The sequence below is a fragment of the Giraffa tippelskirchi genome, chromosome 4 (genome assembly GCF_054371585.1).
Source record: "Giraffa tippelskirchi isolate mGirTip1 chromosome 4, T2T-mGirTip1v1.2.pri, whole genome shotgun sequence".
Taxonomy (NCBI): domain Eukaryota; kingdom Metazoa; phylum Chordata; class Mammalia; order Artiodactyla; family Giraffidae; genus Giraffa; species Giraffa tippelskirchi.
The window spans coordinates 74,325,523-74,342,158 of NC_137278.1; the positions used below are offsets into that span (position 1 = coordinate 74,325,523).

Here is a 16,636-nt window from a genome sequence, read left to right on the forward strand (position 1 = left end):
CCATCACTTCATGGCAAATAGATGGGAAAACAATGGAAACAGTGACAGACTTTATTTTTGGGAGCTCCAAAATCACTGCAGATGGTGACTGGAGCTGTGAAATTAGAAGATGCTTGGTGCTTGGAAGAAAAGCTATAACAAACCTACATAGCATATTAAAAAGCAGAGACATCACTTTGCTGACAAAGGTCCATCTAATCAAAGCTGTGGTTTTTCCAGTAGTCATGTATGGATGTGAGAGTTGGACCATAAAGAAGGCTGAGCACTGAAGAATCGATGCTTTCGTATTGTGTTGGAGAAGACTCTTGAGAGTCCCTTGGACTGGAAGGAGATCAAACCAGTCAATCCTAAGGAAATCAACCCTGAATATTCATTGCAAGGACTGATGCTGAAGCTGAAGCTCCAGTAATACTTTGGCCACCTGATGTGAGGAGCTGGAAAAGATAGAAGGTAGGAGGAGAAGGGGACAGCAAACAGACGACGAGATGGTTGGATGGCATCACCGACTTGATGGACATGAGTTTGAGCAAGCTCCAGTAGGTGGTGAAGGACAGGGAAGCCTGGAGTGCTGCAGTCCATGGGGTCTCAAAGAGTTGGACACAACTGAGCGACTGAACAACAAGAAAGGATTCACCATTCTAGATGCCATTAAGACCATTTGTGATTCATGGGAAGAGATATGGTATCAATGTTAATAGGAATTTGGAAGAAATTGATTTCAGTCTTTATGGGTGACTTTTAAGGGTTCAAGATTTCAGTGAAGGAAATAGCTGCAGCTATGATAGAAATAGCAAGAAAACTATAATTAGAAGTAGAACCTAAAGATGTGAAAGAATTGTTATCATCTCATGACTTAACTAATGGATGAGGAGTTACTTTTTATGGATGAGCAAAGAAAGATGTTTCTGCGAGATGGAATCTGCTCCTAGTGCAGATGTTGGAAAGATTGTTCAGATGGCAACAAATAATTTATTTATAGAATATTACACCAGTTTTGTTGATAAAGCAGTGTCAGGTTTTGAGGGGATTGATTCCAGGTTCTACTGTGGGTAAAATGCTGTCAGCATTTGCCTGTTACAGAGAAATTGCTCCTGAAAGGAAGGGTCAGTTGATGTGGCAAACTTCATTGTTGTCTTATTTCAAGAAATTGTCATAGCCACCCCAATCTTCTGCAGCCACCACCCAGGTCATTCAGCAGCCATCAACACTGAGGCAAGACCCTCCACTAACAAAAAGATTATGACTTGCTGAAGGTTCAGATGATAATTAGTGTTTTTTAGCAATGAAGTATTTAAATTTTTTAAAATATTTATTGAAATGTAGTTGTACAATTTTATATAAATTGCCAGTTACATGTATCAATTCACGAATTTTAAAGGTTTATGCTCCATTTATAGTCATTATAAAATATTGGTTATATTCCCTGTGTTGTACAGTATATCCTTGTAGCTTATTTTATACATAGTAGTTTGTAACCCTTTTTTAAAAAAATTTTTGTCTTTATTTTTATTTCAGTTTTTGACTGCCCTGGGTCTTTGTTGTGGCATGTAGGCTTTCTCTAGTTGTAGAGAGCAGGAGCTACTCTTTGTTGTGGAGTGTGGACTTCTCACTTCTCTTGTTGTGGAGGATGGGCTCTAGAGCCCTATTGTGCACACAGACTTAGTTGCTCCATGGCATGCGGGATCCTCCTGGACCAGGAGCTGAACCCATGTCCTCTCCTTTGACAGGTGAATTCTTAACTACTAGACCCCCAGGCAAGTCCCTAGTTTGAACCTCTTAATCCCCTTCCCCTATCTTTTTGTCTCCTCCATTCCCTCACCCCACTGGTACACTAGTTTGTTCTCTATATCTGCGAATCTTTTTTTTGCTGTATTCTGTAATTTGTTGTATTTTTATATTCCACATATAAGTGATATCATATAATATCTCTCTTCTCTATTTGGCTTATTTCACTTAGCTAATACCCTCCCTGTTCATCCATGTTGTTGCATATGACAAAAATTTTGTTCTTTTTTATGGCTGTGTGTGTGTCTGTGTGTGTGCGTGTGTGTGTCTGTGTGTGTATTGATATATATACCACATCTTCTTTATCTGTTTTTCTGTTGAAGGACACTTAAATTGCTTCCGTATCTTGTCAATTGTAAATAATATGTCTTTGAACATTGTGGTGCATGTATCTTTCTGAGTTAGTGTTTTTGTTTTGGATTTACACTCAGGAGTGGAATTGCTAGGTCATATGACAGTTATACTTTTAGTTTTTTGAGGAACTTCCATACTGTTTTCCCCAGTGGCTGCACCAATTTACATTCCCAGCAACTGTGTACAGGGTTCCCTTTTCCATATCCTCGCCAGCATGTGTTATTTGTGTTCTTTTGATGGTAACTGCTTTTAAATTAAGGTATGTACATTTTTTTTTTTTTTAGAGATATTGTTATTGTATACCTGGACTACAGTATAACATAATTTTTATATGCACTGGGTAACCAAAAAAGATGACTTGCTTTATTGTGATAGTTGTTTTATTGTAGTAGTCTGAAGCTGAATCTGCAGTATCTCTGAGATTCACCTGTATTCTCTGACTTTATGACACAGTCACAGTTGTTTCCTTTGTCCTTGATACTTGACGGACACCTTGGCTCAGTATAATATTTTTTGCTTACATTTCCTTTCCTTATGTTTGTCAAATATGTTGCTCTGTTTTCTTACTTTGCATGTTTTTATTTGCTTGTTTGTTTTTGGAAATCAGATGTCAGTCTAATTCTCTGTTTGCTAGAAGTGCTAAAGATGTGGGTCCTGTGTTGTTTATTCCTTTACTTAACTGATTTATAGAAGGATGAAGGAGATTTGGAATCAGGACACTGCCAATGTTCTTTAAACCTGGAATTCCTCAAGAAATCATTTTAAAAACTTATTTTGTCCTCCTTTCTGAATTTTACTATTATAAGAAGATAATGAAAAAGACTAGAATGTGTTACTTTTCATAATGATGCTTAATTATCATCACTAAAATTTTTGAAAACTTACAGTGGTATACATGTGAAAATGTTTATTTTTATTTTGTGCGTGTGTAACAACAAAGAATCTTCAGTTATGCTACAAATATTCTTGAACACTTATTGTGCATTGGTTCCTTCTTAGGGTATGTAGGTGACATGTCCCTGCTGTTGAGCTTTTGAAGTGTTTCACTGTTATATCTAAGTTGTCTGTTTTACTTTTGTGTACCCTGTATCATATGGGGTAAAGTGCATACTTCTGATAATTGGAAAAATTGTTAGAGTGAAATTTTACTTGCCTACTTATTGCCTACTGATAGAGCCTAATGAAAAAGAATTTTTAACAAAACCAGTTACTAAACTACTAAAATTCCTTTTGCAGAAATGATTTTGCTGTTAGACGTTGTCTCCTTTTATTTGATTTAATTTTATTGCAACTTTGGAAAAAATAAATAGTTTTATTCTGTTAATAATAAATACGAGTAATACTTCTGTTTTCAATGCTTGAAAACATTTTGGTTTCTGCATTTTAACTAGTATGTGTAGCACATGTGACATTCTGAGTTAGTTGTCGTTGCATTTAAATTTGTGATTTACACAGGTTTCTAAGTATGACATTACTAAGACCTGAGAAAGTAGAGTGTTTTGGAAATGTCAGTTTTGAAAAACAGCCCTGTGTTTTGAGAGCTTTTCAGTTATCTTGGAGGCTAGAGTGATGATATGCCAACTCAAAAAGATGATTTTTCAATCCCTATGATGCTAAGGCCTCATTTCCCCAACTCTAAAGTCTGCTTTTCAGCCTCCACATAGATAGCCAAGCATATAGCTTCTCAGAATACAGCAGCAAGGGAGAATGATGACAGACCGTGATAAAGGAACAACAGTGGCTGGAACTCCTTCTCCAAATACTGTGGGAAGAGCTCCTGTAGCTGTCTGCTAAATTTACATTAATTCTCCTTGCTGTATCTTGTATTCTTTTTTTTTGTGCATTGGTCCTTGGTGTGCTCCTTTCCACAACGTGGATTTGTAACTCAGCCCTCCCATTCTTTTTTAATAATAGCTTCTTTCACTGATGTCTCACTGTCTATATCTTTTAACAGTACCTCTTTTACATTCAATGCTGCTGTCATCTACAGTAATTCTGGTATATCTTTCAGTTCTGTTCAGCTACTCAGTCATGTCCGACTCTGCGACCCCATGGACTGCAGCACGTCAGGCTTCCCTGTCCATCACTAACTCCTGGAGCTTGCTCAAACTCATGTCCATCGAGTCAGTGATGCCATCCAACTATCTCATCCTCTGTTGTCCCCTTCTCTTTCTGCCTTCAATCTTTCCCAGCATCAGGGTCTTTTCAAATGAGTCAGTTCTTTGCATCAGGTGGCCAGAGTATTGGAGTTTCAGCTTCAGCATCAGTCCTTTTAGTGACTATTCAGGACTGATTTCCTTTAGGATGAAATGGTTGGATCTCCTTGCAGTCCAAGGGACACTCAAGAGTCTTCTCCAACACCACAGTTCAAAAACATCAACTCTTTGGTGCTCAGCTTTTTTTGTAGTCCAACTCTCACATCAATACATGGCTACTGAAAAAGCCATAGCTTTGACTATACGGACCTTTGTTGGCAAAGTAATGTCTCTGCTTTAAAAAAAAAGTTTTTTTAATTGAAGGATAATTGCTTTACAGAATTTTGTGGTTTTCTGTCATACATTAACAAGAATCAGCCATAGGTATACCTATGTTCCCTCCCTCCCATCTCCCTTCCCACCCTACCCTTTAGCCTGTCACAGAGCCCCTGTTTGAGTTCCCTGAGTCTTACAGAAAATTCCCATTGGCTATCTGTTTTACATATGGTATTGTAAATTTCTGTGTTACTCTTTCCATACATCTCCCCTTCTCCCTCCTCTCCTCCCACCTTGTCCATAGGTCTGTTCTCTATGTCTGTTTCTCCATTGCCACCCTGAAAATAAATTTATCAGTGCCATCTCTTCAGATTCCATGTATATATGTCAGTATATGATATTTATATTTATCTTTCTGACTTACTTCACTCTGTATAATGGGCTCTAGTTTCGTCCACCTCGTTAGAACAGATTCAAATGCGTTCCTTTTTATGGCTGAGTAGTATTCCATTGTATATATGTACCACAGCTTCTTTATCCATTTTCTGTCGATGGACATCTAGGTTGTTTCCATGTTCTAGCTATTGTAAATAGAGCTGCAGTGAACATTGGGGTACTTGTATCTTTTTCAGTTTTGATTTCCTCAGGGTATATGCCTAAAAGTGGGATTGCTGGGTTATATGGTGGTTTTATTCCCAGCTTTTTAAGGAGTCTCCACACCATCTTCCATAGTGGCTGCATCAGTTTACATTCTCACCAGCAGTGCAAGAGTGTTCCCTTTTCTCCACATCCTCTTCAGCATTTATTGTTTGTAGAGTTTTTGATGATGGCCATTCTGACTGGTGTGAAGTGGTATCTCATTGTAGTTTTGATTTGCATTTATCTGATAGTGAGTGATGTTGAGCATCTTTTCATGTGCTTTTTAGCCATCTGTATGTCTTCTTTGGAGAAATGTCTTTTCAGGTCCCTTTCCCACTTTTTGATTGGGTTGTTTGTTTTTTTGATATTGAATTGTATAAGCTGCTTGTATGTTTTGGAAATGAATTCTTTATCAGTTGTAACCCTTGGTATTATTTTCTCCATTCTGAGGGCTGTCTTCACCTTGTTTGTAGTTTCCTTTGTTGTGCAAAAGCTTTCAAGTTTAATTAGGTCCCACTTGTTTATTTTTGTTTTTATTTCCATTACTCTAGGAGGTAAGTCATAGAAGATCTTGCTTTGATTTATGTCATTGAGTGTTCTGCCTATGTTCTCTTCTAAGAATTTAATAGTTTCTGGTCTTACATTTAGGTCTTTAATCGATTTTGAGTTCTGCTTTTTAATATGCTGTCTAGGATGGTCATAGCATTTCTTCCAAGAAGCAAGCATCTTTTAATTTCATGGCTACAGTCACTATCTGAAGTGATTTTGGAGCCCCCAAAATAAAGTCTCTCACTGTTTCCATTGTTTTGCTATCTGTTTGCCATGAAGTGATGGGACTGGATGTCATGATCTTAGTTTTCTGAATGAAGAGTTTTAAGCCAACTTTTTCACTCTCCTCTTTCACTTTCATCAAGAGGCTCTTTAGTTCTTCTTCACTTTCTTTCATAAGGGTAGTGTCATCTGCATATCTGAAGTTATTGATATTTCTCCCGGCAATCTTGATTCCAGCTTGTGCTTCATCCAGCCTGGCATTTCTCATGATGTATCTGCATAGAAGTTAAATAATCAGGGTGACAATATACAGCCTTGATGTACTTCTTTCCCGATTTGAAACCAGTCTGTTCAATGCCCAGTTCTAACTGTTGCTTCCTGACCTGCATACAGATTTCTCAATAGGCAGGTCAGGTGGTCTAGTATTCCCATCTCTTTAAGAGTTTTCCACAGTTTGTTGTGATCCACACAGTTAAATGCTTTGGCATAGTCAATAAAGCAGAATTAGATGTTTTTCTGGAGCTTCTAGCTTTTTCTATGATCCAGCAGATGTTGGCAATTTGATCTCTGGTTCCTCTGCCTTTTCTAAATCCAGCTTGAACATCTGGAAGTTCACAGTTCATGTACTGTTGAAGCCTAAGTTGGAGAATATTGAGCATTACTTTGCTAGCATGTGAGATGAGTACATTTGTGTGGTAGTTTGAACATTTCTTTGGCATTCACTTTCTTTGGGATTTGAACGAAAACCGACCTTTTCCAGTCCTGTGGCTACTGCTGAATTTTCCAAATTTGCTGGCATATTGAGTGCAGCACCTTCACAGCATCATCTTTTAGGATTTGAAATAGCTCAACTGGAATTCGATCACCTCCACTAGTTTTCTTTGTAGTGATGCTTTATAGCAATTGTTAAATAAAAAAGCACCCACAATAATATATTTTGATATAATAGTTTATTTTTCTTTTAAGATAAGACGTGGATTTATTTAGAGAGAAACACACTCCGCAGAGTGTGGGCCATCTCAGAAGGTGAGAATGGCCTTGTAGTATGTTTATATAAATAAAGATTAAATAACTTCTTCTACTCTATTATTGTATTCCACATGAATGAATTTATTACCTATAAATCCTTGCATGAAGAACTTTTATTTACTGTTAAGTGTTCCTTTCAGTATTTTAGAGAGCTGGCAGACATTGAAAGTTTTGTCTAGCCCCAAGTAAAGTTTATTTTGCATTAAAAATTTATTTATTTATTTATTTATTTATTTTTTAATTTATTTATTTTAGTTGGGGGCTAATTGCTTTACAATATTGTAATAGTTTTTGCCATACATTGACATGAATCAGCCATGGGTTTACATGTGTTCCCCTTCCTGGACCTCCTACCCACCTCCCTAAGTGATTATTTCTTCCAATGTTTACCTTAGAAATGTCTCAAATATACTTAAAGTGTTTTTAAAGTATCTATAGTTTTTTAAACTTTGACAATTTGTTCTGTATTTAACATTTTACTTGAAAATACTTTTAAAATTTATGTAAAGTTTCAAAAAGATATATACTTTTTCTTTTTTATGTAGCAGTGAAATTGCTGAATTATGTAATAACTCTCTTTAACCTTTTGAAGAACTGCCATACTGTTGTCCAAAGTGGCTACACTATTTTACCTTTCCACCAACAGTTTATGAGGATTCTGTTTCTTTATATGCTAATCCACACTTCAGTTCAGTCAGTTCAGTTCAGTTGCTCAGTTGTGTCCGACTCTTTGCGACCCCATGAACCGCAGCACACCAGGCCTTCCTGTCCATCACTAACTCCCTAAGTCCACCCAAACCCATGTCCATCGAGTCGATGATGCCATCCAGCCATCCCATCCTCTATCGTCCCTTTCTCCTACCCTCAATCTTTCCCAGCATCAGGGTCTTTTCCAATGAGTCAGCTCTTCGCATCAGGTGGCCAAAGTATTGGAGTTTCAGCTTCAACATCAGTCCTTCCAGTGAACACCCAGGACTGATCTCCTTTAGGATGGACTGGTTGGATCTCCTTGCAATCCAAGGGACTCTCAAGAGATTTATCCAACACCACAGTCCAAAAGCATCAATTCTTCAGCGCTCAGCTTTCTTTGTAGTGCAACTCTCACATCCATACATGACCACTGGAAAAACCATAGCCTTGACTAGACGGACCTTTGTTGGCAAAGTAATGTCTCTGCTTTTTAATATGCTATCTAGGTTGGTCATAACTTTCCTTCCAAGGAGTAAGCGTCTTTTAATTTCATGGCTGCAGTCACTATCTGCTGTGATTTTGGAGCCCAGAAAAATAAAGTCAGCCACTGTTTCTCCATCTATTTCCCATGAAGTGATGGGACCAGATGCCATGAGCTTAGTTTTCTGAATGTTGAGCTTTACGCCAACTTTTTCACTCTCCTCTTTTACTTTCATCAAGAGGCTCTTTAGTTCTTCTTCACTTTCTGCCATAAGGGTGGTGTCATCTGCATATCTGAAGTTATTGATATTTCTCCCGGCAATCTTTATTCCAGCTTGTGCTTCCTCCAGCCCAGCGTTTCTCATGATGTACTCTGCATAGAAGTTAAATAATCAGGGTGACAATATACATCCTTGACGTACTCCTTTTCCTATTTGGAACCAGTCTGTTGTTCCATGTCCAGTTCTAACTGTTGCTTCCTGACCTGCATACAGGTTTCTCAAGAGGCAGGTCAGATGGTCTGGTATTCCCATCTCTTTCAGAATTTTCCACAATTTATTGTGATCCACACGGTCAAAGGCTTTGGCATAGTCAATGAAGCAGAAATAGATGTTTTTCTGGAACTCTCTTGCTTTTTCGATGATCCATCGGATGTTGGCAATTTGATCTCTGGTTCCTCTGCCTTTTCTAAAACCAGCTTGAAGATCTGGAAGTTCACAGTTCATGTATTGCTGAAGTCTGACTTGGAGAATTTTAAGCATTGCTTTACTAGCATGTGAGATGAGTGCAATTTTGCGGTAGTTTCAGCATTCTTTGGCATTGCCTTTCTTTGGGATTCGAATGAAAACTCACCTTTTCCAGTCCTGTGGCCACTGCTGAGTTTTCCATATTTGCTGGCATATTGAGTGCAGCACTTTTACAGTGTCATCTTTTAGGATTTGATTTCAAATCCTAAATCCACACATACTTTCTTTTTTATTGTGGCCATCTTATTATGAAGTCATATCTCATTATGGTTTTGATTTGCATTTCTCTAGTAAAAACTGATGTTGAGCATCTTTTTATGTACTCATTGAACATTCCTATATTTTCTTTGAAAAAATATGTCTGTGGCCCTTTTGAATATTTTTTGTTAGCTTGTGTCTTTTTACTGTGATTTAAGCCCTTTACATTTATAGTGCACTTTGTTTCTATTATTTCTATTTATTGTGTACTTTATTTCTATTATTATTACATCAACTCTGCCATAAGTTATTAGGCAGTAGATCCCAGAGGTTCAGAACCTCTGCTTTCAGTTCAGTTCAGTTGCTTAGTCATGTCCGACTCTCTGCGACCCCATGGACTGCATCACGCCAGGTTTCCCTGTCGTCACGAACTCCCGGAGTTTACTCAAACTCATGTCCATTGAGTTGGTGATGCCATCCAACCATCTCATCCTCTGTCGTCCCCTTCTCCTCCTGCCCTCAATCTTTCCCAGCATCAGGGTCTTTTCCAATGAGTCAGTTCTTAACATCAGGTAGCCAAAGTATTGGAGTTTCAGCTTCAACATCAGTCCTTCCAATGAATATTCAGGACTGATTTCCTTTAGGATGGACTGATTTGATCTCCTTGCAGTCCAAGGGATTCTGAAGAGTCTTCTCTCCAACACCACAGTTCAAAAGCATCAATTCTTCGGCACTCAGCTTTCTTTATAGTCCAACTCTCACATCCATCCATGACTACTTAAAAAACCATGACTTTGACTAGACAGACCTTTGTTGACAAAATAATGTCTCTGCTTTTTAATATGCTGTCTAGGTTGGTCATAGCTTTTCTTCCAAGGAGCAAGCATCTTTTTAATTTCATGGCCAGTCACCATCTACAGTAATTTTGGAGCTCTAGGTGAAGAAAAACTTTCAGTTAGAATCTGAAATGAGATTTTAGATCACCGAAGTCTCCTCCTGTGAATATCATAGGCTTTGTACCTCTATTTTATTTTGGAAAAAAGTATAAAAAAATGAATATTTTTGAATACATTCTTGGTAAATAAATGAATGCACAGTTCATAGAACTCTAACTTGGGTCACCACCCAATTTGTTTCTCAAGTGTTGACTGGTTAAATTGATCATTTTTATATTTTGTGGATCATCATTCTTTGCTCTGTATGTTGACACTCAGATTCTGGCAATTAACCGTGGAGAAAATTTGAAGATACTGACTGTCAAGGTTAACATTCCTGATGGAGTAAAGAAAGAGTTCTGCAGGTGGTGCATACAAAACAGGTCTGTTTATAGGTTTTTACAGAATTTTCTTTCTTTCATTTTAAAATGCTATATCAAGATCTATATGGAAAGATGTCCATTGTGTTAAAAAAATAAACAACGGATAGATATAGTATCTTTTTTACATTTTTATAAATCGTGTGTGTTGAAATAGGAACTATCTGGGAAGTATGTAAGAATTATTAATAATGGCTATTTCTGGGAAGAAGGACTTTCAGTTTAATCTGTATCATATAAATCTTTTAAAAAGAGTGTTTTTTCTTTTTTGAAAAAGATGAATTAACAGAAACATTCTGTGTATAATATATCTGAAGTCTTTTGTTCATTAAGGATAATTGAGACAAAATTTTATCAGATATCATATGAATAATGAGTGAATGACTGGTCACTAGCCTTTTTTTATTTTTTAAAATTAGCTTTTAGTGTCAGTGCATGGGATAGTCTTATAAAGTAAATCATTCTGTCCCCAAATGTTTGTCATATCATTTTGAGAAAATGCTGCACTAAAGTGGTTCTGTAGTAGATTATCATGTAGTAGGTTTAAAGGAAATTATACCCTATATCCATTTCTCTTTTAAATATGGGAAAATGAAAGCTAGATGGAGAGAGCCTACCTTTATCTGTAGATACAAAATTGGGGGGAGTGTATTTCTTTGCCAAAATGGAGTATATTTCTTTGTCTAAAGGGGTTAGCAAGGCATGTCTCTGTCAAAAACACACATGTAGGCCCTGGGTCTTTTTCATTTGTTTATAGTACTTTCTTTTAAAAATTTTTTTTAAATTTTAATTTCTTTATTTTTAATTGAAGGATGATTGCTTTACAATATTGGTTTGATTTCTGCCATACAGCAGCGTGAATTAGCTGTAGGTGTACATATGTCCCTTCCCTCTTGAACCTCCCTCCTACCTCTCATCCCTGCCTACCCATCTAGGTTGTTACAGAGCCCCAGTTTTACAATACTTTCCTGACCCGTGTAGATATTTGAGGTTTGTGACCTGTCTTAATCTGTGTGCTTCATTGTACACATCTTATATAGCATGTGTTTTGTGTTGTGGGATTTAATTAAAGTGCTGCCCTTCTTAGTATTTATTCAGAGATGTTTAACTATTGAGTTAGAGGAAGAATCATCATCATAACAGTATTACACACTTAAAAGACTACAGTATAGTATAAACATTACTCTTATATATGCTCTAGGAAACCAAAAATGTCATGTGACTCATTTAATTGTGATACTTTATTGTGATGGTCTGGAACCTACCTAACTGACAATATCTCTGAGGTATGCCTATAACAGCAACAGAATATAAAAATAATAACTGTGTCTTAATTCACATCTTAGTTCTCCCTACCTCTCATGGCATCAGGAATAGGTGACAGTAGGGAGAAACAGGGTTTGGATGGAAGGAAGGATATACTGCAACTGCTGTTAAGTCGCTTTAGTCATGTCCGACTCTGTGCGACCCCATAGACGGCAGCCCACCAGGCTCCCCCTTCCCTGGGATTCTCCAGGCAAGAACACTGGAGTGGGTTGCCATTTCCTTCTCTAGTGCATGAAAGGGAAAAGTGGAAGTGAAGTCACTCAGTTGTGTCTGACTCTTAGCCACCCCATGGACTGTAGCCTACCAGGCTCCTCTGTCCATGGGATTTTCCAGGCAAATATGTTCTACTTAAAAGCACATTCATTCAAATTAAAAAGCAAAACTGTATTCTACTCAAGTAATACCCTTCTATGGAAGGGATTCAGTTAGTTGTTATGTAGCCTTTCCTGTGTGTGTGTGTGTGTCTGCGTGCATGCACAGTTGTGGCTGTTTGTGACCCCATGGACTGTAGCCCACTAGGCTCCTCTGTCCATGGAATTTTCCGTGCAAGAATACTGGGGTGGGTAGCCATTCCTTTCTCTAAGGGATCTTCCCAACCCAGGGATCAAACCCAGGTCTCCTGCATTGCAGGTGGATTCTTTACCACAAAGCCACCAGGGAAGCTCTTGTATCATATTATAAATGCTTAAATATTTGTTCACTGAAATTTAGTTAATTTCCTAGCTGAGATGAGTAAGGGAGATGACAGTGTCCCTAAAGTATGTTAATGGATTATTAAGAACGATTGATAAAATATTAGTATTTTTCTATTCAAGAGCCGTTGAAGGGCGCAGGCAGAAATGCTGTAGTTGTAGAGTACACAGAAGGGGTAGGGCTGAATTTGTCCTTTTTAGCTTGTGTTTTTCTCTTACTATTCTTTCTCAAATTTTTACTAACAATGGGTTCTCTGGTATTTATATTTATCAGTATGTATGCAGATATACTGCCTAGTAGAGCAGTACAACCTCAGGAATAGAGTGAGTTCTACTCAAGAATGACAAGAGGCAATGAATAAAACAGAGTATCTCCTTTACTCAATCTATTTTAACTCTCAGGAAGAGATTAAGAATTAATAAAAGAAGGATACAGTGCTTGTCTTAACTTCAGCTGCCATAACAAAATACCATAGACTGGGTGGCTTAAAGAACAGAAATTTTCTCTCAGTTCTGGAAGCTGGAAGTCAAAGATCAAGGTCAGGCTGACTTGGATTTTGATGGGAACCCTCTTTGTGGCTTGCAGACAGTCGCCTTCTCATTATGTCCTCACCTGGCATTGTTCAGAGGCGGGTATGTGATGTTTCTTCTTATGTGGACACTAATCCCATCATGGAGACCCTGCCTTCGTGATCTCATCTAAACCTAATTATCTCCCAACAGCCCCATCTCCATCCAACTTAGGGGTTAGGGCTTCAACATACTAATTTTAGGGACATAATTCAGTCTATAGCAGTGCTTCAGTAATTTTTGTGACTTTCTTATAGCTTAAAAATTTTGGCCATTATTAATAACGCCTTGGGGACTCTCCCCAGAATAGGTTTTTCCTCCATTAAGTTTTATGTGTGACCATGGTTACCAGGTTTTTAAAAATAAGAACTCCAGATGTCATAGTAATAATTTTCAGACATCACAGCCTCTCCTCACAGATTATGTTACTTTGGCTTCAGTAAAGTTTCTTCCCCCCCTTTTCTTTTCCACTTCCCCTCTCCTCTTCCAGGAGCCCTTTTATGGTCTTATTCTTGTTACATCAGTGTTAGTATAGGCTTTTCTTTTTTGCAGGTGGAGACCACGTGGCTTTGCAAGGCCAGAGTTAATGAAGATCTTATACAACTCACTGGATGATTCCTTTAAACGCCTTATTTATCCTCTCCTTTGTAGAGAGTTCAGGTATGCATCTTGTATTATTTAACTTTGTGTACTGTTTATTTTTAGGTATGCTAATAGACCCATTAAAGCCTGCAGTAAATATTTGTTGATCCATTAACCAAGCCAGAGAACTGAGTCAGAATCACAGAGTCTTAAATTTAAGCCTAGATTTCAATCTGTAGAGGCATTCACATGCATAGATCGCAAAACATAGCTCTTAGTTACAGTATACTTTTCAAATCTTGACCACTTAATGTGTACCCCTTCCAGTTCTGCAATACCAGTCTTTCAGTTTGACAACCAAGCCAAACAAATGAATTTATTGATGAGAGATTTGGCTTGGGAGAAACAAACTAAGCAGTTAATAGAGAAGTTATTTGGCAGCAGTTTCAGAGGTAAGAGAGCCAAAAAAGGCATAAGGCAATCAGTAGAGTGTGTGATGAATATGTTACTATGAGAGATAGCTAATATATATGTTTTAAACTCCAAATCGGAGTTCGGAGGAATAATTATTAGCAGTGATGAGCAAATATTATGAGACTGTTAAAGTGACCATCTAAATGGACTAGCAGAATAACTAAGGTTTACAAAGAACTGCAAAAGAGGTGAGGTACTGAATTGTTTGTAGGGGAGATGGACAGAAATGTTGGGAGGAAAAACCCTCTCTTCTGCCTCTCTCTAACCTTTATCTTGGTAGTTAGCCTTTAGACACCAGCCATGCCTTCATATATTCTTTCCTTTGTGCTATAGGTTTTCTTTATTCTGACTTATTTAAAGGTTTTAGCAAGAGTCACCAGAAACTATAAATTTGTAGCCATCTCTTCAGCCTCACTAGAATTTATAGCAGCCTTTGTGTTTGTCTCTTTTTCCTTTCCTGGACTTGACCATTGACTTTGGAGGCATTAGAGTAGGGAATGAGCAGATACTTTTAAAAAGGACATATAGCTCCTTTCTGTCCAACTTCTTTTTATCAAGGTCGATGATTCATCCTTTTTAGCCCAGACATCCCTTAAAAATATTGTTTCTTTCGGAACCCTATCTCATTTCAAGTCTGTGAAGTAACGTAACTTGCTTTTGAGTGCTGGGATATAATGTTTTTAAAAAGGGCTTTTGTTCTTAATGAAGAAAAAAAAAAAAGAAAATTATCTTACTAAAATTTTAATTCCCTTTTTGCTATATATTTATCATTTTCTTATTTGTATATAACATCCAGTTGGTGCTTTTGACATTTTTGTATATATTTGATGTGAGTATTTTTATTGCCTGTGGAATAATCTCATTGAGATTTAATATATTCAGTTTGGTGTGGGATATTTAATGTATAATTCTTCTCTGACTTTCATTAGCCGTGGCAAGCAAGAGCATTTCCCTTCTCTTTTTCTAAAATGCCTGTGGTTAAAAAAATATATCTTATTCCAGTCCATAAGTTGGTTTGCAGACATTGTCTACAGATGTGTCACTTGGTAGAAATACTTGTAATTACCTTAACAGCAGTTGAGAGGGAAAACCCCTTAAGATTTATTTCTTAAAGAAAATTACTTTAATTCTCTAATTAAAAAGAAATTTGTCCAAATGTAGAAAAATTGAAAGAATCAGTAAAACACAAAGGGAAAAAAAAAGCATGTAGTTCCACTACTTAGTTTGCCAGATGTTTTCTCCATTCATGTGTGCATATTAAAAGAGATCATATAGACTATATTATTTTGCAGGTATTTTACTCAGTTGACTAAGATTCATAGTCTGCTTCTACATTTTTGTTTCCCTGACTTCATGATCATTTATCCATGTTTCCTCTTTTTACACATACCTCTTTCATCAAGACTACATTATCAGTATTATCAAGTGTTGTCTTCTATACTATCTTTTATTGTATCTTGATTTTGCCTCCTCTTTATCTCCATCTTTACTAGGAGAAAATATATCCGTGGTTAGTTCAGGATATCATTGTTTCTTATCTGAATAACTGTACTAGGGTCATAGATGATCTCTGTCTTGAATTTCCTAATACATATTCCACATTGCTGTCCTAAAACACCCATCTGATTATTTCACACTCTTCTAACTTAAAATCCTTCAGTGTATCTTCTTTGTCTCCAGAATGAAATCCAAGCTCTTTGGAAGAACCTTTCCTCTGTAGCCCTTTGTCTTGATATTTCTTTTTACTTTTATGTATGATATTACTTGCTTTTTCTATAAATGAGCCATGAACTTTTATATATGCTGCTTTTGTTGCCCGTAATATTTTCTCTATGCTCTTCAGCCACTCTTCCTACCTGTTTGCTTAACTATTACTTATCCTTCTTGATTCACCTGAGAAGACATTTCTTTTAGAAAGTTCACCTAATTTAGCCATCCCTGTCATGTATTATAGTTATCTGTTTAATTTTTCTGTTTATTTCACTCGACAGTGATCTCCAAGGCAGGGGTTTTTTTTGTTTTGTATCTCTCACACTGATCACAGTACCTTACGTAAGACTGAATACAAATGCTCAGTCAATAAATAAAAAGTGAAGATTTAGAAATACTTGTAATGATGTTTGCATGTTGCCTGGCTGAAAACAAGGAGAATGATGTTGAAATAATAGACAAAAGGAGGGAAAACCCTTAAGAAAATGAATAAAGCCCCCAAAACAAATGTTTGTTAGCTTTAGTTAGCTGTATGTATGGCTTTAGGTGTGTAGATAATTCTGCCTCAACACTGATCTGTGATCTGAATTGCTTTTGTTTTTGTGGCCATTGGCATGGACTTTTTTTTTTTTTAACCTTGTCTAATAGAGAAGAGATACTTTTTATAGATTCTTTTTGAATTTCAGGAGATAATACTTTAAGAACTTTTGTTAAGTAGATGAATGATGTAAAACTTAGTTTCCAAATGCCTCTTAAGTCCAATGTGCTCAGTCGCTTCAGCTTCAGTCTTGTCTGACTCTTTGC

General features: G+C 37.0%; 1 protein-coding gene across 10 annotated transcripts in view; it reads left to right on the forward strand.

Annotated features, from left to right (window-relative positions):
- The window catches only part of SRBD1 (S1 RNA binding domain 1), a 242,199-nt gene that overhangs the window by 44,728 nt on the left and 180,835 nt on the right, over window positions 1-16,636 (forward strand). For all 10 annotated transcript variants that reach the window (XR_014082526.1, XM_081592045.1, XM_081592042.1 and 7 more), the window contains 2 exons: window positions 10,378-10,481; window positions 13,619-13,726. Coding sequence is in view for 9 of the 10 variants with exons in the window: in XM_081592045.1 (XP_081448171.1) it covers window positions 10,378-10,481; window positions 13,619-13,726 (212 nt within the window). In the remaining variant the exon portion in view is untranslated. The remainder of the gene's footprint in view (window positions 1-10,377; window positions 10,482-13,618; window positions 13,727-16,636) is intronic.